We start from the raw sequence: 22385 nt of genomic DNA, 5'->3' as shown, positions 1-22385 counted from the left end.
TTAATTGATGTTTATCCAAAGTAACATAATAATGATCTCAAATCTCAAACATATCTTGAAATATTTTATGCTAACATATATAAAACGTTAATCCTTAAAATATTTTTTCATATGCATTATTTAACAATAGCTAATATCCTAAACCCTAGTAACTAATAACAAACTATTTGATCCTGCTAGAAATAATGAAATATCTAAATAAACTAAACTTATTTGTTCATTTGCATTATTATGTCACTGGCTATTAGTTAGTGAACCAACTTGAGTTGGTCAAGTGGTCAGTTTATTCGTCCGCTTAAGTAAATATCGGGAGTTCGAATTCTGTCTTGTATATGTAGCAACTTATTGGCCAGCAGCATACCCTTAAATGGATTTCGGATTCGCGACGAATTAATCATTGGCCCGTCGAATTAGAAATAACGTGGACAAAAAAAAAAACTACTAGCTAGTGCCATTCTTATCACTATTTATTACCAACTTACCATTACCACCATTCCTACCACTCTCCACAACCATCATCACTATTGTGATCATCCTTATTTTCTTTGATAATTAAAGCATTCACTACCACCATTGCAACTAAATATGTTGTTGCTTTCATAGCTACTATATAATGTTCACTATTGATTCCACACAACACACACACCCTTTAATTTCCATCACTGTTGCTTTTCCAATTTCCCAAAAACGTGTACATGAAAGATTCTCCAAACATGAAATGAAATCCTTGTATAATTAAATTGAAATTTCAGACCCACTAAGAAAATAAATAAATAAAAATAGAAGGAGTGAGTCACTTATCATGATTTAACAGAATGAGGTAAGTAGAAAAAGGAAAATTTGCCTTTTATCTTTTTGGCACATGAAAGAATTGTTGCACATCATGAGGAATAAGGACACTATAGTGAATGAGGTACTCATACATAGGACAATGGCAAAACTATAAGAGTGGGTTCTCCACAAAATTCTTAGTGGAATTAAGCCACGCTCAACTTAACTACAAAACACCCTTCTTCAAATACTTCTACAATTGCATGGGTCCCACACTTCCATCTTCAACCCTTCTTCACTCTTCCTTGCTTTCTTTGAGGTGGGACTAACTTCAACACTTCTCACACTTGCAATATTAATAATACTTGTTAGTGTTGCAAGTGTGAGGAGTGTTAAGTTAATCCCACATCAAAGAAAGCAAGGAAGAGTGAGAAGTTTATAAAATAAAAAATCCATTAACTTGACACCTTAAGGTTTTGAATTAGATAGATGTGGTGTCTTCTCATCTCTATCAGAGTCGATGGTTTAATCGATCTAGTTTTATGAAGTATTCAAGGTAAAGTATCGAAAGTCTTCCCGACAAGATGGTCCCAGCGGTGTGTCTCACACTTGAGGAGGAGATTGTTATTGTTGCAAGTGTGAGGAGTGTTGAAGTTAGTCCCACGTCAAAGAAAACAAGGAAGAGTGAAGAGTTTATAAGACGAAAGACCCATTAACTTAACACTTTAAAGTTTTGAGCTAGATGTGACGTCATCTCATTTTATGTTCGCCCAATAGCATTTTGATAGATGAATAAAAAAATTTTAGTATCATTTTTACCGTAAAAAATAAAATCGTAAATTTAAAATGTTAAAATGGACAATATTTATAAGTTGAGATGTTACAATAATATTTATTTTTATCAGTTCTGTCATTTTTGTATGCTTTCAATCAAATTCTCAAACTTTCGTATATTTTTTTATCATTAGATTAAGTTGGAAGTCCATAATACTATATTTTCAATTATTGTTTCATATTCAACTAGTAGAGTCTAATTAACAAAGTTGATATACATAACCAAGTCTACTTAAGCATTTGATTATAACGTGTTTGATTTTTTATAATATGTAATAAAAATATTTTGTTAAAAATTAGATTTAATTTAACAATTCAAAACCCTTAGATATTAGCAAATAGCAACTCATTACTATTGACAATAAATAATGCAATTCCGCTGAGAAACAATATACCATTAGCTAACATCATCTAAATTTAGCCAATTCTTTTCTAAAATGATCTTTGTATATATATATATATTCACAACTTTTTTCACATTTTTTTAATTTTCTTTTCAACACCACTCTTAATATTGTCATAACTTTATTCTTCACTGTCAGTAGTCACTTTACAACTTAAAGCCTTAAACATTAAATCCTAACATTCACTACAAAAAAAGTTTTCACCCAACATTTCACCGGTAATATGAGGATAATATTAAAATGCTAAAAGATTGTTGAAATAATAGATAATATAATCGTGAATTTTAATATTTTTATTTTATTTTATCAACGAAAAATTTGACCGTCGATTCTTAGCGTCGATAATTACATTATTTTTTATAATAATTTTTAAATATTAAAAAATAAAAAAATATTAAAAATAAAATTAGTTGATGTTGGTTAATATAGAAGTTAATTTTTTATGTTTTTTTTAAATAATAATTGACTCTAAAAAAAATAAAATAAAAAAAATTGGGGATTTAAAATTGGGAGAGGGATTGACATGAATAGTACCCCCACTTGTAACACATAGACAGAAACACATTGTGGGTGGTATTATCAAAGATTGGCTTGACCACAACACACCATATAAAATGAATGGGTGGTCACTCATATAATTAAATAAAAATATCCAACAAGGTTGATGGGCCTACCAAATTATCCTTTGTATCCAATGAAACAATAACATGTGTATCCGCGTGGCACTTTTTGTTGCCCTCGTGTGCATGCTTTTGTGGGTCCCACCCACAATCAGCACCACCATTGCATGCACCAAAATTGGATCAAAAAATTTCATTGATTATATTCCTACCTCCAACAACTTTCCGCGCGTGCTAATTGGTGATTCCTACTTCTTCATTGTTCAAGCAGGCACCCAAAAAGTTGTTTAAATTTGTCCACACATGCATAACAACAAGAACAACATCAATGTCTAACGTTAATGGATAAATATGATTATGGATTACCAGCTAGGCTTTGCCAATGGCAATGGCATATTTGTAGCCACCACAAAAGAGAAAACCAACCAGCACCATTCTAGTACATTGGTACACCAATGTGTACCACCAATCCTAGAGAGTTACATTATTCTTTTGGGGTATTAACAAATATCAAGTATAGATAAAATAATTTTTTTTAATTATACTATTGTTTTCGAGTTTAAATTTTAGAATGAGATATATTGTAAGACGATTTAAATAATGTCATGAAATCACTTTTGTAAAAAATTTAAACCGATATGAAGAGGCAATATATCCTTTAAGTAAGAATTTTATATATTTTGGGTTTACTTAATTTTTTATATAATTTTTTTTTATTTTTTTTATTTATTTTATGCTTTTTGTTTTGTTCAACAAAGATTGAATTATGGACTTTTTTATCTTAACTGATGGGAGGAGGTAAAATGAATAGTTATATTTCTAAGAAATGAGAATCGATTTTATTAAAATGGTTATAAGATTGGTTAAATTCAAATATAAATTATAGAGTATATACTCAAACAAATCTCTAAGAAATTTTGTATCGGACATTTTTATTCTTAAAAAATTTATTACATAGAGGTTCTTAAACTTTACAAAAATAAGACATATAAGTCATTTCGTCACACTTTTAATGACCTATTTGTTTAAATAAAATTCTGACTAAGGTAGAGATTTATATGTCTTAATTTTATAAAGTTTAGAGACCTCGATGTAATAAAATATTTTTTAAAATAAAAATGTCCGACGCAAAATTTTTAAGGACCTTTTTAGATATATACTCTAAATTATAATAAAACATTTACTAAATATATAAATCAGATACAATATATAATAGTAGAAAGCAATTATACAAAGATAATTTATTGAATACCGATTAAAGATTAATAGAAAAACTAATTATAAGATTATGTTGAGATACCAATTGTGATATCGAGGTGAAATTTCACATCTATTAATAGTTGATTAAGTGAAGATTTAAGTATGAGAAGTGAAGTCCTACGTCAGTTGAGAGTAGATTATTACGGGAAGTGTATCTAAGATCTATTGTCTTATAGATATTACATGTTTTAAGATTATGTAAAATAGAGATCACTTTAATAAAGACATTAAAAATATCTTTTTTTTAAAGATATTTACATGTGTTATATTATTATTGGATATCTTTATTAAATTAGTTAATAATTTATTTTTTAATAAATCAGAACGAAATCGATTTATTATAGTAATAATAATAAACTTAATTATCTGCATTATAATTATTAGACCCGATTTGATCCGATCGAATTACGTAGTCTAAACCATATTGAATATCGTTAAATTTTTTTATAAAAAGACAAATATATCTTTAACTTTTTGTTTTTTAGACATTTAAATCCCTAAAAATTTAAAAATATAATTAAATTTCTAAAAAATAGATTTATTGTTATTGCTAAAAAGAATCGATTTTATTCTAATTTGTTAAAAAAATAAAAAATAATTGACTCATTAATACGTCCAATAATAATGCAATACGTAAGCATCTTTACAAAAAGACGTTTTATGCGTCTTTATAGGAGCATTTCCCATGCAAAATATTAGGTTTTCTTCAACATTTTAAAATGTAAATTTTTTGGTAGTTAATAACACTTGTTTGAAAGATTTATTTTATTGAAAAAAATTGACTTTTAAAATTTAAAGTTGAAATTAAAAATTGTTTAGACATATTATTTAGTTTAGATGCAAGTTTTCTTTTTAAAAAATACTTTCAATTTCTACTTTGTATATGATCATAAGAGGAAGTTTAACAAAGCCAATCTTTAAGTAGTTAGATATTTTGAAACTTCCAATATTAATAAGCTAAGGATGCGTTTAGTTTGTATTTTTATTTTTTTTATATTTTTAATATTTTTTATTTTTAAAATTTTATAAAAAAATAAAAATTTTAAACGAAAAAAATTATTTTTTTATAAAATTCAAAAATAAAAATATTAAAAATGATTTAAGGTTTTTGTCATCAATTATTAAAATGAAAATACACATTGAGTAAAGTTCTATGAAATTGCATTTTTAACTTAAAGTGCACACTAAAAGAAGAGTGTAACATTTAATTAAGTTGCATAATAGTAGTTTAAGTGCAATAATTTTGGCTATTGCAAAGGGCAGATACTGGTTGGTGAGGTCCAAATGCTGAATTTGGAGGGTGCATTAATGTGACATTGGTATGATTGTCGGTAACAGAATAATTACTTATGTCGCCACTAATTCCATATACTATAGCTAGTGGATCATGCTATTAAAATATTCATAAATAATATTAATAATTTTCATAATTTAATTTTATTCATCATGGAGTAGCTATAAAAGGAGAGTGCATCCCACTATTGGCACACCCCAATAACAATTTCCATCACTACAATAAATACATACATTTCTTTTTTGCAAAATGGGTGAGGCTCCTCAACTTCTCTATGTTAATGGTTTCTCAAAATTTTGCCATGAAACTCAACAAAACCATGCCAATGGTATTCTTCATAATAATAATAATAACCACCATGAATTCTCAAGGTTTGGCCCTGAAAATCAACAAAAGAATGGAAGTAACGGTAACTATGATTCCTCATCATGGTATGAGGAAGTCATTGATGATGATCTCAAATGGTCCTTCAAACTCAATAGGTTCGTAATCTTTTATCTAATTTACTCTCTAGTATATATATATATATATATATATATATATATATATATATATATATATACTTCTTTCGTTCTCTAGTATGTCACTGTTACTTTTTATATAGTAAATATAAGGTTTAATTATGTTTTTTTCTTATAATTTTATCAAATTTTTAATTAGATTATTTTAATTAGCTTTTAACAAATACAATATTCGCTACTATACAAATCACTTTTAAAAGGCATTTATTTTATTTTTAGCGGCGATAAAAATAATCACAAATATATTTGCCAGCAATTAGACATTGGTCGTTTTATATTTTGTTGTTAAAAATGTTTAGTGGCAATTATATAATTGCCGGTAAAAATCTTTTTAATGGTCGTAAAAAATATATAATTGGCATTATAACATATAATAATAATGACAAATATATGATTATTGCTTCAAAAGCATAAGCTAAATAAAATAGATAGTGGCCATTATGTTATTGTCACTAAAAATGATTTTTGTTATAGTGATTTTTTAGAATTTTTATTTTTGTGATTGATGTTTGATGAAAAATTATGAAATATTCTAAAGTATATATTTTAGGATTATTACATTTCTTCTGAAAAATAATAACTAATAAAAATTAAATTATAAATTTTTATAGTAAATCGAATATATCTGAATTAGAAATAGCTAGAGTCTAATAGCCTTTATATTAAAATTTAGGTTAAGTACATTATAATAGTAAAACAAATGAAGATTTTACAATCATTTTTAGTATTTTCTTTATTGTTTGAAAGATAATTTTAGTTTCAAGTAACTTCATCAACCATTTTTTTTTTAATCTTCAACAGGGTGCTCCACAAAGGGGTTAGCAAGTACCAAGACATAGCTCTTCTGGATACAAAGCGTTTTGGAAAGGTTTGAATTTTTTCCCCTCTTCTATTCTAGTTATATATCTATGTTATAATTATTTAATAAATTTTTAACATGAAATTCATTTTGCTCTGTATGAATACCAATTATATTATTATTAGATTTTATGATAGTTCACATGCTGTTGCAAAAAATCTTTTTATACACTTATATTATGTTTAAATAATGTTATTCTTTCCATTTATATTGTGAACAGGCTTTGATGATTGATGGAAAGATGCAGAGTGCTGAATCAGATGAGTTTATTTATCATGAATGCTTGATTCATCCCTCCCTTTTATGCCACCCCAAGTAAGTATTAATATTATGTATAATTTTTTTTATGAAAACCATTTTTTGGTCTCTTAATGTCTCCTTTTAGATCTTCTTGAAGTATTATATGCTATAAAATATACCTAAGATTTGCATTTAGGAGTCATGTAATTCTTAAAATTTGAGTAGACAAATTAAACTTGTAGAAAATACCTAAGTTACTAAGATAGCGTTTGTTTTGAAATATTGAGATGGAGACTAAAAAACTGAGATTTAATATTATATTTGTTAGTCCAAAAATTAGAACTAAAATTTCAGTCTCTATTCTCAAAATTTCAATATTTTAGTATTTTCAAAAAGTGGAAACACAGGAAACTAAAATTTTTGGGGACGAAGACTAAAACTTTAATATTATTTTATACCTAAAATACTCCCATTTCAATTAATTAATACCAACTTTATTTTTTGTACAAATTAAATGATAACTTTATTTTTATTTTAATCTATGTCTTCCATGCTACACCAAATACAATACTGAGACTTATTTCAATCTCAGTTTCAGTCTCTCTTCCAAACGCTATCTAAAAAATTTGTATAATTTATTTAAGCTTTTTATAGTTCAAAGGAAGTAATAAGTAGATTGATTTTATTTCATAAACTTTGTCAAAAATGTTTATACTAAAATCATTAACTAGGCGACACTGACTTCATATTCGTTTTAAAAAATTGTTAGTTGCAAAATCACAAATATTTCACATGCTTTATATATGCTTCTATTGGTGGTTGGGCTTGATTGGGTTTTTGCTTTTGGTGAACTCTAGCCTTTGACTAATATGAAGAGACATAAAATATTGAAATGTTTGTTGTAATTATTTTTATGAGATGTTGTATCAACTTATTTACTATCTATTGTTCAATAGAATATTATGATTTATTTAATAGCAAATGATAATTCAGTTGATCATATATCTTTAAAAAAATGACAAATACACATATCATAATTTATCACAATAAAATAAATAAAAATTGTTATTGTGGCAGCCCCAAAAAGGTGTTTATCATGGGAGGAGGTGAAGGTTCTGCTGCTAGGGAAGCCCTCAAACATAAGACAATAGACAAAGTTGTCATGTGCGACATAGACCAGGTAACTTTCTACATCCTAGCTATCCATAAAATTTAAAAAGTTTATATATATATGGATAGGGTGACAATTTAAAAGAAAAAAAAAATCATAACGATAACTATATATGATGTAGATATTGAAAGCATGGTGCATTATTAATTCATTATAAATAATTTTTTTCTGAATTGTTGTAGGAGGTGGTAGATTTCTGTAGGAAATATTTGACTGTGAATAGGGAGACATTTTATCACAGGAAGCTTGACCTTGTCATCAATGATGCCAAGTAAGTATATATATAATTGAAAAAGAATGTAAAAGTGTCGCTAAAAATATGTTGTTAGATTAATAAACTAAGAGAATTAATTTGATGACTAAAAGTGTTTTTATAAAATATCCCGTGTTAAAAGAAATAAAAAAAATGCTAAAAGACTAACAGAATATATTTTTTTGGTCAGCAGTTAGTTATTAATATTTAAAAATATAGTTAAAAAGATATTATTAAATTAAAAATATTAATTTAATAACTAAAAATAATAATAAAAAATAATAAATTCTGCTATATTTCTTATAAAAAATTTGACTATGAATTTTGCATTTTAAGGGCTGAGTTGCAGAAGAGAAAGGAAAAGTATGATGTGATTGTTGGAGATTTGGCTGACCCACTTGAAGATGGGCCTTGCTATCAACTCTACACCAAATCCTTTTATGAGAAAATCCTGAAGCCCAAGCTCAATGATCATGGCATTTTTGTCACCCAGGTAAATTATTATGATTAACTTTTTTTTTCTTTCTAAATAATAAGTTTATATTTTAAAAATAAAAAATATTGTATTTTGTGCAGGCTGGACCAGCAGGTATATTCACACACAAGGAGGTCTTCACTTCCATATATAACACAATCAAACAGGTCTTCAATTGTAAGATGATCCAATTTAAGACCCTTTTTTATTTTTTATTTTTTATTTTTTCAGAGGGTCAATCTTTTTTTAGCTTTTTATTATTATTATGATTATTAAATTTAAGGATATTATTTTCATTCAACTTAATACAATTTTTTTTCTTATCCTTTGTAGATGTGATGGTATATTCCACTCATGTACCATCTTTTGCTGATACATGGGGATGGGTTATGGTATGTGAAAATTAAAAAACTATGCTTATTTTTCTAATTAATTGTAATTGTAATTAATAATAATTAATCAATCTTCTTTATTACATGATCATATATATGCTAATTCAATTTAGGCTTCTGATGAACCATTATCAATTGGTGCTGAGGAAATGGACAAAAGAATCAAAGCAAGGATAGATGGAGAATTGCTTTATCTAAATGGTGCTTGGTTCCAATCAGCTGCTACCATGAATAAGACTGTTTCACAATCGTAAGTTCATTCCTTCTTAATAAAATCCCTCTTTTTTTTTTGTTATTACTAGTATAAAAATAAAGTGTTGATTAAAAATATTGACCTTCTAATATTTTTCAATATATAATTTATGACTTTACGTGTTTCAAAAATCAGAGTATTCAGACCTTTTTTTCTCTATCTTTTTATATAATAGTAAAAAAAAATTACATATATAGCTTAATGTTGAAAGCTTAAAATACCGTGTTAAATTACTCTATTAGTATTTATAATTTTATTAAATTTTTACACTTTAAAAGTTTTTAATTATTGAATTCTTATACTAATTTTAAATTATATCACATCTTGTTATTTCAAAAATCTTTTATTGACAATTAGATATTAATACTAGTGGCACTATTAGAAAAATCAGTTTTTAGCTGCATTTATTCTACTTTTAGCAATAATAAAAATAATTACTAATATATTTATTGACAATTATTAGATATTAATTATCTTATATTTTGTCACTAAAAAATTTTAACGACAATTATTCAATACTAATAAAGATATTTTTAATGATCACAAAAGTATATAATTATCATTATAATATGTAATAATAACAACAAATATATAATTACCGTAAAAACATAAATTAAATAAGACGTACAGTAGTTAATCACTAAGACTAAAAATAATGTTTGTTATAGTGTGATGTGAAATGAATGAAAATATTTTTGTAACGTGTACAATTAAAAAGAATCTAATTACAAATATAAAACTAACAGATCTAATTAAAAAAATTTTAAATATAAAAATTTAATTATAAATTTAAAAAAATGATAGCAACCATCGAATTGATTTAACCTAAAATATATTCAATGATGCGATTTGAGAATAATTTAATGGGTGGCGCAGGTTGAAGAACGAAAGTCACGTGTACACAGAAGAAAATGCTAGATTTATTCCTGGGCATGGTGTGGCTTATCGTCTCTAAAGTTTGGAACTATAAATATAGGGAAATCCTTGCATACTCTTTCAAATACTGCATTAGTCTAAATTTAACTTTAGCGTGTGTTTGTATTAGTCTATTAGAGTAAAGATGAGAGAAAATTTTTCACAAATAAATTTCATGTCGATAATTCTCTCCCATTTTTACTCAAACCAAACGCATTGTAAAGTTGATCCGAGCCAACATTCAATTTTTGTAATACATGCAATAATAATAATGCATGTGTTCATTAGTGTTAGAGTATGTAAGAATTTGCTTGTACAGATTTACAAAGGTTGAAGGGCTTAAAATTCAAATCAATAAGCACAACAAATATCAATCAATAGTTTGGAATTTGTTTCAATTAAACTTCAACGCAATGCTCCTACTTTAATACTTGGCACTCAAAAGTGATGATACATAAAATTAATTAACTCAACTAATTTTACTACAAATTTCAGGAATTGGTAGATCATAATAAACCATAAAATATAAATAGAATAAATTACCATTTGTACACATAAAAGATACAGATGTTGAAAAATGTACTCATATAAGAATAAAACGACAATTATAACTACGGAAGATGGCTTTCGTGTGCCAAGAATACCCGGATGTTGGTTACACAATTGATCCGTTAGGGTATTCTTGGCACACGGAAACTATCTTCCATAAGTACAATTATCGTTTTATTTTTATATGAATACATTTGTCAGTGTTTGTATCTTTCATGGATCCAAATGGTAATTTATTTAATATAGATCTTTTAGGGTAAAATAAAAATACCTGCCCAATATTTAAAAAAAAAAACACCCAAAAAACAAATAGTAAAACTATAAAAATTCTCATTCTCAAATCACTTGCTCTATACTCTCAAATCCTCTTTCAAAGTGTGTGAGTTATTAGTTTTTTAGTGAATTATTATTACATCATCAATGTGCACTTATTAAGTATACCTAATAATAATAATGAATACTTAATTAATTAATTAATTAATTAAGGAGTTGATATAGTTTGATAGAGGTTCTTCACATAAATTTCAAGGGTACGTGTGATAGCTTCAAAAGATGGTCTTGTTGACGGGTTTGCATGCCAGCAAAGGTTAATAAGGTCAATTAGGTCTTCCATTAGGTTAGCATCATCATCACATGGAAGCATTGGCCTCAGCTTACCCTCCACAACTCCCATTGCAATCTAATAATAAAATCAACAAACACTACCATCGTTTCACTATGCTAATTGACATAATTAGCATCTAACAACTTAATTATTGGTTATATAAACCATAGATGTGATTGTAATACTGTAATATATCATAAGAACAAAAATCAACTCAAGATTATTAATGTGATGTGATTATTATACCTTGGTGGGACCATATTCTGTCTCAATGTATGGATGGTTTCCGGTTAGAAGCTCATTGAGTATGATTCCAAAACTGTATACATCACATTTTTCATTGTAAGGTTCACATCGGATCACCTCTGGTGCCATGTACACATATGTTCCTAATCATGATAAACATATATAAATTAAAAACAGTATCATTATTGATGAAAGAAGTATTTTTATATTTTAGGCTCAAATGCACATTTTAAAAAAAGACTAATTATATGGTGCCCACTAAAATTATGTCAAAATTATCAAATTTGGTCCTGATATATAACTTTAAAAAAAATATTAATATGAGATCCTTTAATAATATATATTATGATAATATTAAAAAGACAAAAAAAAAAATAGACAAAACTTATCTTATTTAATATTTATTAATTGTTATTAGAGTTAATAAATATTAGGGTAAAGTATTAAATTGGTCTCCTACATTTGGGTGTGTAATCTTGTTTAGGTCTTTAAGGTTTAAAGTGTCCTATTTGAATCCAAAAAAATTTTATTTAACTTCAATGTAGTTCCACCGTGAGGTCAAAATTAAATAATTAACGGAATGTTCTATATGACAATAGTACAAGAACAAGGTCGATAATTTGGAGAATAAGTACAAAAACTCCAAAGGCACAAAATCAACTGTAAATGTATCAATATATTTATTTATCATTTTTCTTTCAATTTAAATGAAATATTTTTTATAGAACCAAGGAGAATGATAAATAAATATATTGATACATCCATGATTAATTTTGTGCCTTTGGTGCTTGTACTTGTTCTCTATATTATTGACCATATTCTTGTTCTACTGTCATATAGGACATTCCATTAATTATTTAATTTTGACCTCAAAGTGGAACTACATTAAAGCTAAATAAAACTTTGGATTTAAATAAAATATTTTAAACCTTAAAGACCAAAACAAAATTGTATCTAAATATAGGAAACTAATTTAATACTTTATCTTAAATATTAAATAAGGTAAATTCTGTTTTTTTTTTGTTATATATTAATATTAGACAATTAATTTTGACATTACAGATAATGTGCTTGTTTGGGCACCATTATTTTCATAGAAAAAGATCTTTTTCAATAAAAAAATCTTTTTTATTTTTTAACGTATTTGATAAATTTTTAGTAGTAAAAGTAAAAACACTAGAAAAATAAAAAAAAAAAAGATATTTTTTGAAAAGCTGTAATTTACATCTTTTTTTAAAAGATCGTTTTTCCTTAAAAAAAAAGATGCTTTTCATGTAATAAATAAATAAAAAAGTACTTTTATATTGTTATATCCAAATATAATTGATAGGTAAAAAGATCTCATGAGATATCCAAACATAAAATTACTTTTATTTTTTCATAAAATCTTCTAAAAAAAATAACTAAAAAATAATATCTTTTCTTAAAAACTCATCCAAACAACCCCAATATCTTTGAAAAAATAAGTTTATCGGTGGATAACTTGTTTCCTTTTTTGTTATGTAAAATTTTATGATAAGTTATGCAAATATATTGTGAAAATGAAATTGCTATATTATGACCTGTTTCTCCAGTGAGAGCCATCTCCTGATCACCTAAGAATCTGGCATGACCGAAATCCGCAACCCTAACATGCAACGCATCGTCTAAAAATATATTACTAGGTTTGAGATCACGATGAATAATCTTAGGGTTCTGGCGATGCAAATATTGCATGGCTTGTGCAATCTCCAATGCCATGACAATCCTCTCTCTATAGGGTGAGAGTGGCACCACTCTCTCTTTGCTTCTTGTATTGCCAGGGCCATGCAGATACTCTTTTAGATTCCTGGTTAAGTACTCCGTTACAATCCATGCTTGTTGGGGAGGGTCCAAGCACGCACCCATTAGCTGAAGAACAAATCTATGGCGTTGTTTGGAGAGGGTTTCGACCTCTTGAACGAAGAAAACGACTCCGTTTTGGTTTGTGTGGAAGAACTCTGCCGATATGCACTTCACTGCCACTTCAAATCCTCGCCATCTTCCCTTGTATATGTCTGCGGTGCTTCCTTCCCCAATTTTCTCTTGCAACTCAATCTATGTAAATAAGCAGGTTAAGTGTAAGGACACTAATTAGGAGTGTAGCTAATTAGAGTTAATTAGTTAAAAAATTGGAAGTCTATTATATATAATTTTTTATTATTTTAATTTTTAAAATTTTAAAATTAAAAATATAAAGAATTGATTTGAGTTGGTTATATTATAGTTGGCTTTTTAAATTTTTTTATATTCAAATTTAAATTTTCATTAATCTCGTTGTCATTGCCAAAAATTTTTATAATAAGTACATATTCGATTTTAGTTTTAATGCACTATTAATTGTAAAATATTATGTACAGCCGATTATATTATATACTGTCATGTTAATAAATATAACTACCTTTTAGGTTAGTTATTTGAATAATAATTCAAATTAAAAGAATAAATATAATTAGACTCTAAAAAATGTTTGTGTCATTATATTAAAATTAAATTTTTATTATAATATAAAAATAATTATTTTCAGTTGACTATTAAAATTTATTATTTTTTCTTATCATTTAACTATTAATATTTAAAAATATGAGATAAAGTATGTTGTTATATTATTAAATTAAAAGTATTAGACTAAAAAAATTTAATAAATAACTAAGTGATGATAAAAAATAATAAATTTTAATAACCTTAATATTTTTTATAGCAAAATGAAATACTAACCTCAATAGGATCAATGTACCATCCATTGATTTTGGCTTGATCTATGATACGAGCAAGATGAGTAGTAGTAGTAGTAGTAGTAGTGGGGATTTGAACTTGAGGGCTTGCAATAATGGAGGATGAGCTTAAAGCATGAGAGAGAGGAGGTTGTTGAACAATGAGGTCCAATATTCCATTCTCTTGTGCTATTTGAAGGCAATATCTCAAGTAGTCTTGTGTTCTTTCCATTCTTTTCCTGTACATTACTCTTAGTTCTGCTTGCTTTTGCACTTCCTTTTCTAAATCTGCCATCTAATCAATTATTATTATTAGGATAAATTACTAAATTGGTTACTTATATTTGGGTGTAATTCTGTTTTGATTTTTAAAGTTTAAAGTGTTCTATTTAAATCTAAAAAAGTTTCATTTAACATTAATTTAGTCCGACAGTGAGGTCAAAATTAAATAATTAATAGAATGTGCTACATAACAATAATACAAGAACAAAATCGATAATTTGGAGAATAAGTACAAGCTCCAGAGGCACAAAATCAACCGTTGATGCATCAATATATTTATTTATCATTCTCTTTAGTCCTATAGAAAATATTTTATTTATATTATAAGAAAAATAATAAATAAATGTATTTGATACATTCACAGTTGATTTTGTACCTCTGGAGCTTATACTTGTTTTCCAGATTATTATTTTGTTCTTGTACTGTTGTTACGTAGTACATTCTGTTAATGATTTAACTTTGACCTCATTGTAGGACTAAATTGATGCTAAATAAAACTTTTTTGAATTTAAATAGGACACTTTAAATTTTAAAGACTAAAATAGAATTCCACCCAAACATAGTGCTAATTTAATACTTTAACCTTATTATTATTACTTTAAAGTCTTGGTTTTTATATAAATTTTAATTATTACGAATTATAACAAGTGTATAGGTGGTTCAATTTTTCCTAGAGCGTACATTAAAATTTCTCTAAGATATCATGTAAAAAATGTTCAAATAATTGTACTTTTTTTTTTTTGCTCAGGGACCCTGGCCACCAACCTGGCCCAGACCCAAAATTGAAGCCCTATTCCCAAGGAGCATTAAGGAGTGTTAAAGTTTGAACTTAATGGGCTTAGGGCTAGTCTATTTATAAAGGCCCACAAGGAACATTATACCTTTGCTTTCTCTTTTTGTTTGGTTATAACTTATTCTAAATTTAACACGAGAAATAAACTTGACCCAATATATCTCTACCCAAAGGTAGGGGTGTTATTAATTGGTTTGATTTTTACATAATACCAACCAATCAGTTTGCTGTATGTGCAATAACCAAACAAAATCGAACCGAATTAAAAGAGATTTGGTTTGATCGATTTTTTGGTTTTTAAATTCTAACTAACAGAAAATTAATCTCATTAATGTTCAAGACAATTAATAAATTGAAATAACATTACATTACATTCAAATTCAACACAATTTAAACTCATTCCAACAATTAAACATAAAACAAACACATTTATTAAGTCTAAAATTTTCATTTTAATACATAACTAAGCCACTTCTTTGATTCGGTTTCTACCGAACCAACCAAAAATCGAACTGAATCGATCGGTTTAATTCATAAAAAAAACAAAACAAAAAAACAATTTTTTTTGTTTTCTATTCGATTGTTGTAAATTTCGATTCGATTCGGTAACTTACACTCCTACCCAAAAGTTGGAAACCGACCCGTCCACCATGCTTTCCACTATAATTTTTCTTTTAAAATTTTTTTTATCAAATTAATCAAAATAAAAAAATTATAACTTGATAATCAATTAATTATAAAAAAAATTCATAAATTCTTACGTCTAAAAATTTTGATTTAAAATATAAAAAAAAGCTTAAGCATTTTGTTTTTATGTAAAAAAGAAAAATTTTCGTGTCAAATCCTGTAAATTAAATGGGATAGATTTGACCGGTCATTTATTTAGAGTCAATTTAAAAGTCTGACTCGCTTTTCTGACAGGTTAAATATTAAATAAAAAAGATACACACAATTTAAAAATATAAGAGGCAAAATTAAAATAAATCAAATATTAAGAGTACTTTAATTTTTTTAAACAAAATTGGCAAAAAATAATATACTCTGCCCTATTATATATTCGATATTAAATGAAATGAAATACGAGTTGATGAAACATTAGAGAAATAAAAGAAATGCAATGCGGGAAAAGTATAGCTACCTTAGATTCGAGTGTTTGGTGATTTTGTTGTGAGGTTGAGGCTATGGATCCATTATTAGTAGTAGAAGTAGCATTATTCTTGATCTTGACATTATTATTATTATTATTGGTGAATCCTCGGCAACAACCAGAAGGTAAAGCAGGGCTTGGTGGCTCTACATACTTCTTTTTATTATTGTCCCTTATTGAAGAACTTGCCTTGGATGATGATGATAATGGTGATTCCCTTGGGGATAATGCTCCTTTCTCTTTCTCATCAATTTGAGGGCTCTTCTTCAAGCTCATCATCATCATCATGATCTCTCTATATGAAGTCATAAGGTGTCACTTATATATATTCATGTGGCCATTATTGTTTGTTTTGCATCACAATTTGGACGGATTTTGCGATGAACATGCATTATTTTATATACATTTATTACTAAAGAGTTTATTTTTACCTTTATTAGTTTGGTTGCTTAGCTTTCATGTATGTGCCTTGTTTTGTTTTGTTTTATAAGGCGAAACTCTGGAAAGTGATCAAGATCCAGCAATGGTTTAGTAATAAGCAAGGGAATAAATGCAAGAGTATATATATAGATCATAGAACAAGAAATTCCAATAATTAAAATCGTTGCTATCTATAATAAATGTTATGGCTTCTATCACTATAATGGGACAAAAATTTCAAGGTGATGTCTCACAATTTGAGCGGACTCTACTACAAATTAAATCTTCTCATCTTCTATTCTTTGCTTTTGTTTTGTTTTGGTTTGTTTTGTTTGCATTTCATTTTTATCCATTAGTTTGAGTAGTTAGGCACGTATTACATTTTTTTGTTATTCATTTGTAATTTGTTTACTTGAAGTTTGCATTTTGTAGTTGAGTCTCTTAAATTTTTATTTGAATCTTTTTGAGAGTTTAAATTATCAGGAAAAAAAAATCACCAACTAATTAACTCAAGTAATCCCAGAAAAAGAATGATGCTAAATTCACCAACTAATTAACTCAAATTGAGAACCGAGGTTGGCCTTATTATTTAAATAAAAAAATGAAAATTAAATCAACATTATGCCCATATACAATATAAGACGAAATCATTACAAATAAATAAATAAATAATTAGGCCATGCTAGATCTGAAATCGAAGTTCAAAAAGTATGGGCGTAAAAGATCTTGAAATCTTGCAGATATATATACAATTACGTCAATATATATGATTTATTATTCTATGCAATTTTTTCCCTTAAATTATAGCATTGTTGCTTAAAATAAATGGTAGTGTATATTCATGCTCCCATCATTTTTCTTATGAGCATTTTAGACAAGTCATATATCTAGTATGTTAGTTAAAAGAAGTGTGCAACTTGCAACATGCATAAAATGTACGTTTTTAAGATAGTATAATCCTAAATTCTTCATCATCATCAGAAGGATAAATTTTTTTTTTACTCTTTTTTTAGCTACAAAAGTTAATTTGCGAGAAACAAACTTACTCGTAAATCTCTCACTAATCAGTCATTTTTCTTAAGTTCGGATATTTTATAACCGCTCATTAATTTTGTCGTTAGTGCGTCACTAATTTCTCGCATGTTAGTGACGGATTAATAACAAAAAATATTTCTCACAAAAATTCGTCGCTAATTTGTCAAATTCTTGTAGTGTACTTTCTCTAAATCAAGTCATATCCTTATCAACAGTTATTTTATCCTAATTAATGTAGGTTATTAAAAATGGTTAATGAAGCATCCTAACCACAAGAAAAAAAAAATTGAAAAGAGAAAGGTTATTCTAAATTCTAATATTGGGGGGTGGCACAAAACCCATGCATAAATGATGGTGATGTTCCTCACATAAATTTTGATAAGTTTGCATCATTTGGTAGTAGGATATAAAATAATGAAAGGAAAGTGGTTAAATAATGTAGTAATTATAGAATAGAAATAGAAGTGTGGAGAGTGAAATCCCCTTGGGATCGCCAATGAATAAGACTTGGTCTTTGTTGCTTTGGCTAATAAGATAACATAACAAAGCAAAAAGACTAAAGAGTGTAGTGAGTGACCCCATAACCTTTTCTTTCTTGCAAAGAGTCTTGGAGATCCACGCTTGACTGCTTTGGTTAGTTACAACGTTATCTAGGTACCTCCTTAATCCTTATTATAAAACCCTCCAAACAATAAATAAGACTTAATTATATTAGCTGCCTAACACCCCTATATTTAATGTTAGATAAAAAATATTTTGGTTATAGTTTTTTTTTTTTGTGATAGTTCGAGACAAAATGATATTTGTGATATTTTGTTAAAATAATATCTCACAGTTTAATAAATTTTTTATTTATTTGACAGAATGATTAAGAGATTATGTATGATTAAATTTTTTACAACTTATCAATAAATATAACTTTTTTAGTGTGAATAATTTATTATTTTTTAACTTTAGCATGTTGAAGATTAATTTATCGTAAATTTAAATTCTATTTTAAGATTTATTATTAAATAATAAATTATTGTATACACAAAATAATATTCGAATTCTAACGTTTATTTAAACAGAAAAATAAGAAATAAGTTAATCATTCGACAAACTCAAGTTAGTTTAGTACACCAATAACTATGACTAAGTTTATGTGTTCAGTAGCTTACATTATGTATATAATAAAGCACTAAACTTTAATAGCACCTATTGCATTATTGTATACAACAACATCTGAATAATTGAAGGAGATATTATACATGAAATGAACTTGATTTATATCATACACAATTTAAAATGTGAATGCTTCGGTGTAACATTTGATCCCATAAAGTGTGAAATGAAAATTTCAATTGTAATATTAATGCAATAGAAGAGCGCATATATTTTATTGTATGATGATGAGATGGAGCTTTTGAATAGAGTTTTTTGTCGTGAAGTATGCATGATTCAAATTAGTACATTAAACACCGAAATTTCGTGGCATAAGCTAGGTAGTCCCCACAATGTTGTGTTGTGATTAAATCATAAGCATAAGGTGCCATATATAAATAAAATAATAATAATTGCTTACTTTACCAAGAACAGAGAGTGGCATGAATATGATCATGATTTTGAAGAAGAGTGAGTGAGTGTACTATGTACCTAGTAATGCCCAAAAACAGAGGACACCCTAAATTTGCAGTGTTTGCCTCTTTCCTTACCTTAACTTCTTCATCCATCATTAATTTCCTCACTATGTCTCTGCTCCACTGCCTTCTTTTTTTAATCTTGTAATAACTGCTGCTTACCTTCTACCCAAAATAGCATCAATGCTACCTACCATAATTTCACACATTATTTTCTTTCTTTCTCCCTTACTTTAAAGTTAACCTTTTGGGAGACATACATACATAGTCTCATTCTTTTATATATATATAATATATATATAAAAGAATACTAAATAACTATTAAAATTTATTATTTTTAGTTAATAAATAATTAATAATATTTAAAAATATAGACTAAAAATATTTTATTGAATTATTAAAATAAAAAAAATATAATAATAATTAAAATACTAATAAAAAATAATAAATTTGTCATTTAATTTGATTCGAAGTTGAGTTGCTGTTTTTTGGAACTACGCCCACTTTATTTAGAATTGGGTGGAGATGTAATTATCTAAAAAAAAGTTTATAATTTTTTTTACCAAAAATAATAGATATATTTTATTCAATAAGAAAAAAATAAATGTCCAAGTTATACGATTACAGCACAACAAAAAAAAGAGACTCTCAAAATCATTACTAAAATTAATAGTTTTAATAAAGGCAAACATAATTGCCAATATTTAAAGAAAGAAATAACGTGAAAAAGAGAGAAAATTAATAAGGCTTACAAACATATAGATGTTAATAAAAAAAATATAAAAAATGGACAAAATGTTATTTAAAATAGTATAAATACAAAATTCTGTAAATAATTGAAATGTAAACACTTCTCTTTCTTCTTTTAATATTTATTTATCTATCTATTATTTTGTTAGTTTATTGTTGGTTAAAAAAAGTTGGTCTCTAACAAAATCGATCTTATAAAATTATTTTCCATTATTTATCACTCCAATAAAATTAGGAGTTTATTTGAATAGTGAGAAAAAAAATTCATGCATACCAATATTTCAGTGTAATTGAATAACAACATAAAAAGAATCTTACTCTGTAATTAAATTGTTCTGACACTAGTTGATGTTCTAATAACTTTAAATTTCTTTTGGGTTCTTGGGATGTTCCTTTCAAGACAAAGCCTTCAATGTTCATGAATTAATGATGTTGTGGCCAGAAGAGGAAATGGTGGTAGCTGATTCTACAAGTTACAAGGGAGGTAAATTAAATGAATAAATAAATAAATAAGCATTTTACAAAGTACAAGAAATTCTTGTTCCACATAGGAAGAAATCAAAGATCAAAAAGAAAGAAAGAAAAGCAAAAGCTTGAAATTTTCACTTTCTCTATTCCCATGGAACGAAGATCTGCCTCTCATTTTGCTTTGGTTTTCATTCTCTTATGTTGATTGTGTCAGTTGCTATCACAATCTGAAATGTTTTTGATCCGTGATCATCATCATCATCATCATCAAATAAAAGAATGAACGAATCCCCACTCACTTTAATTTCTTTTTTCAGAACAAAATCAATGTCCTATCTATCTATCTATCTATCTACCTATTCACTTTTGCAAAATCACTCTTTCTTCATTCAAAACAAATGCTACATTCTATGACACCTACTTACACACTCACACATATACCTAGGTACACTTTCATATATTAGGCAACATATATATAAAAGCTACCTTATATTATTCTCATATCAATATCACATGCATATTTCAATTTCTCATATCTTAAGGTTATTTTTTAAGGAGAGGATAACGGAAAATTTTTAAATGTCTAATAATTTTAATGGTTGATTTTAATTAATATATGTTATATTTTTTTATAATTAAAATTAATAATTAAAATTATTCAAATATTTGATATTTTAAGTACACTTAAATTTTTTATTAATATTATGTTTTATTAAAAGAAATTACAAACATTGAGTGGCATGTAACGTAACTTAAATTATACATATTTTTACAAAATAAAAAATATAGTATACAATAGCATCTAGTACAAGTGAAATTTAACTTAATGATGTAACAAATGTGTCTTTTTTTTTATTTTGATATTTTGGATGTTTAAATTGAGCTGTGGAGATATTTAACTTGTACTTTACTTAGCTTGTAGATATTAAAAATTTTCTCATTTAATACCTAAGATTAATGTTTAATTGTTTAGTTAAGGTCTTGTTATAAATGAATTTAATGTATAAAATCAAACATTACTTAAAAGTTATTTTACAATTTACGTATAACTAAAACTTTACATTACAGAGGATGTCCCAATTCTGTTGACTCATATATTGTAAAGGAAAATGGCTTGTATTTTCCAAGAAAACACACACTCACACCTATGCTTATACCATCAATCAAGCTAATTAAGCCATTTAAATTTTTTTTTATGATATTATTTATTTATTTAAATCAAAGCTAAAACAAAAGTATAATAATATTGTGAACTAGCGCATATAGAAACAGAGTTCTGTCAACAAATACCAAATCACTTGAAGAACTATAAGAATCATGTGCTTAATTAAGGTAAAAAAAATAAAATAAAATCAATTTGATATGATAATAAAAAATAGAGAAGAAAATTCCATAAAGAAGATTTATGTCCAAATTTTCTTCTCTATTTTTAACCCATACAAATGAAATAAAAAACTCATCCTAAATAAACAAAAATG

At 26.5% G+C, this 22385-nt stretch overlaps 2 protein-coding genes across 2 annotated transcripts; one reads left to right on the top strand and one right to left on the bottom strand.

Moving 5' to 3' along the window:
* Positions 1–5392: 5392 nt before the first annotated feature.
* Positions 5393–10665, top strand: LOC130932973 (thermospermine synthase ACAULIS5). The gene is made up of 10 exons (XM_057862449.1): positions 5393–5665; positions 6506–6572; positions 6784–6878; positions 7881–7983; positions 8157–8245; positions 8564–8720; positions 8804–8879; positions 9036–9094; positions 9208–9344; positions 10224–10665. Exons 1-10 carry the CDS (start codon positions 5433–5435, stop codon positions 10300–10302), a joined length of 1095 nt encoding a protein of 364 aa, XP_057718432.1. The 5' UTR covers positions 5393–5432; the 3' UTR covers positions 10303–10665.
* A 459-nt stretch (positions 10666–11124) lies between these two features.
* Positions 11125–16903, bottom strand: LOC130934868 (serine/threonine-protein kinase STY13-like). Its single transcript, XM_057864393.1, has 5 exons — positions 16607–16903; positions 14398–14688; positions 13224–13737; positions 11662–11804; positions 11125–11490 (listed from the first exon to the last, which is right to left on the bottom strand). The coding sequence occupies exons 1-5, from the start codon at positions 16901–16903 to the stop codon at positions 11293–11295; spliced, it is 1443 nt and encodes a 480-aa protein (XP_057720376.1). The 3' UTR covers positions 11125–11292.
* Between the last annotated feature and the right edge of the window lie 5482 nt (positions 16904–22385).

The sequence above is a fragment of the Arachis stenosperma genome, chromosome 6 (genome assembly GCF_014773155.1).
Source record: "Arachis stenosperma cultivar V10309 chromosome 6, arast.V10309.gnm1.PFL2, whole genome shotgun sequence".
Lineage (NCBI taxonomy): Eukaryota > Viridiplantae > Streptophyta > Magnoliopsida > Fabales > Fabaceae > Arachis > Arachis stenosperma.
The sequence above is the reverse complement of the archived record's forward strand: the minus strand, read 5'-3'. Positions and strand labels throughout refer to the sequence as shown.

Bases quoted from the DNA above. Each gene is read 5' to 3' on its own strand.
- LOC130932973 (XM_057862449.1), top strand. From the start codon at position 5,433: ATGGGTGAGGCTCCTCAACTTCTCTATGTTAATGGTTTCTCAAAATTT. The intron at 8,880-9,035 runs GTAAGATGATCC...TATCCTTTGTAG, and splicing joins AATCAAACAGGTCTTCAATT to ATGTGATGGTATATTCCACT. The intron at 9,095-9,207 runs GTATGTGAAAAT...AATTCAATTTAG, and splicing joins ATACATGGGGATGGGTTATG to GCTTCTGATGAACCATTATC.
- LOC130934868 (XM_057864393.1), bottom strand. From the start codon at position 16,903: ATGATGATGATGATGAGCTTGAAGAAGAGCCCTCAAATTGATGAGAAA. The intron at 13,738-14,397 runs GTTAGTATTTCA...TTATTTACATAG, and splicing joins GGTACATTGATCCTATTGAG to ATTGAGTTGCAAGAGAAAAT. The intron at 11,805-13,223 runs GTCATAATATAG...TATCATGATTAG, and splicing joins GGCTCTCACTGGAGAAACAG to GAACATATGTGTACATGGCA.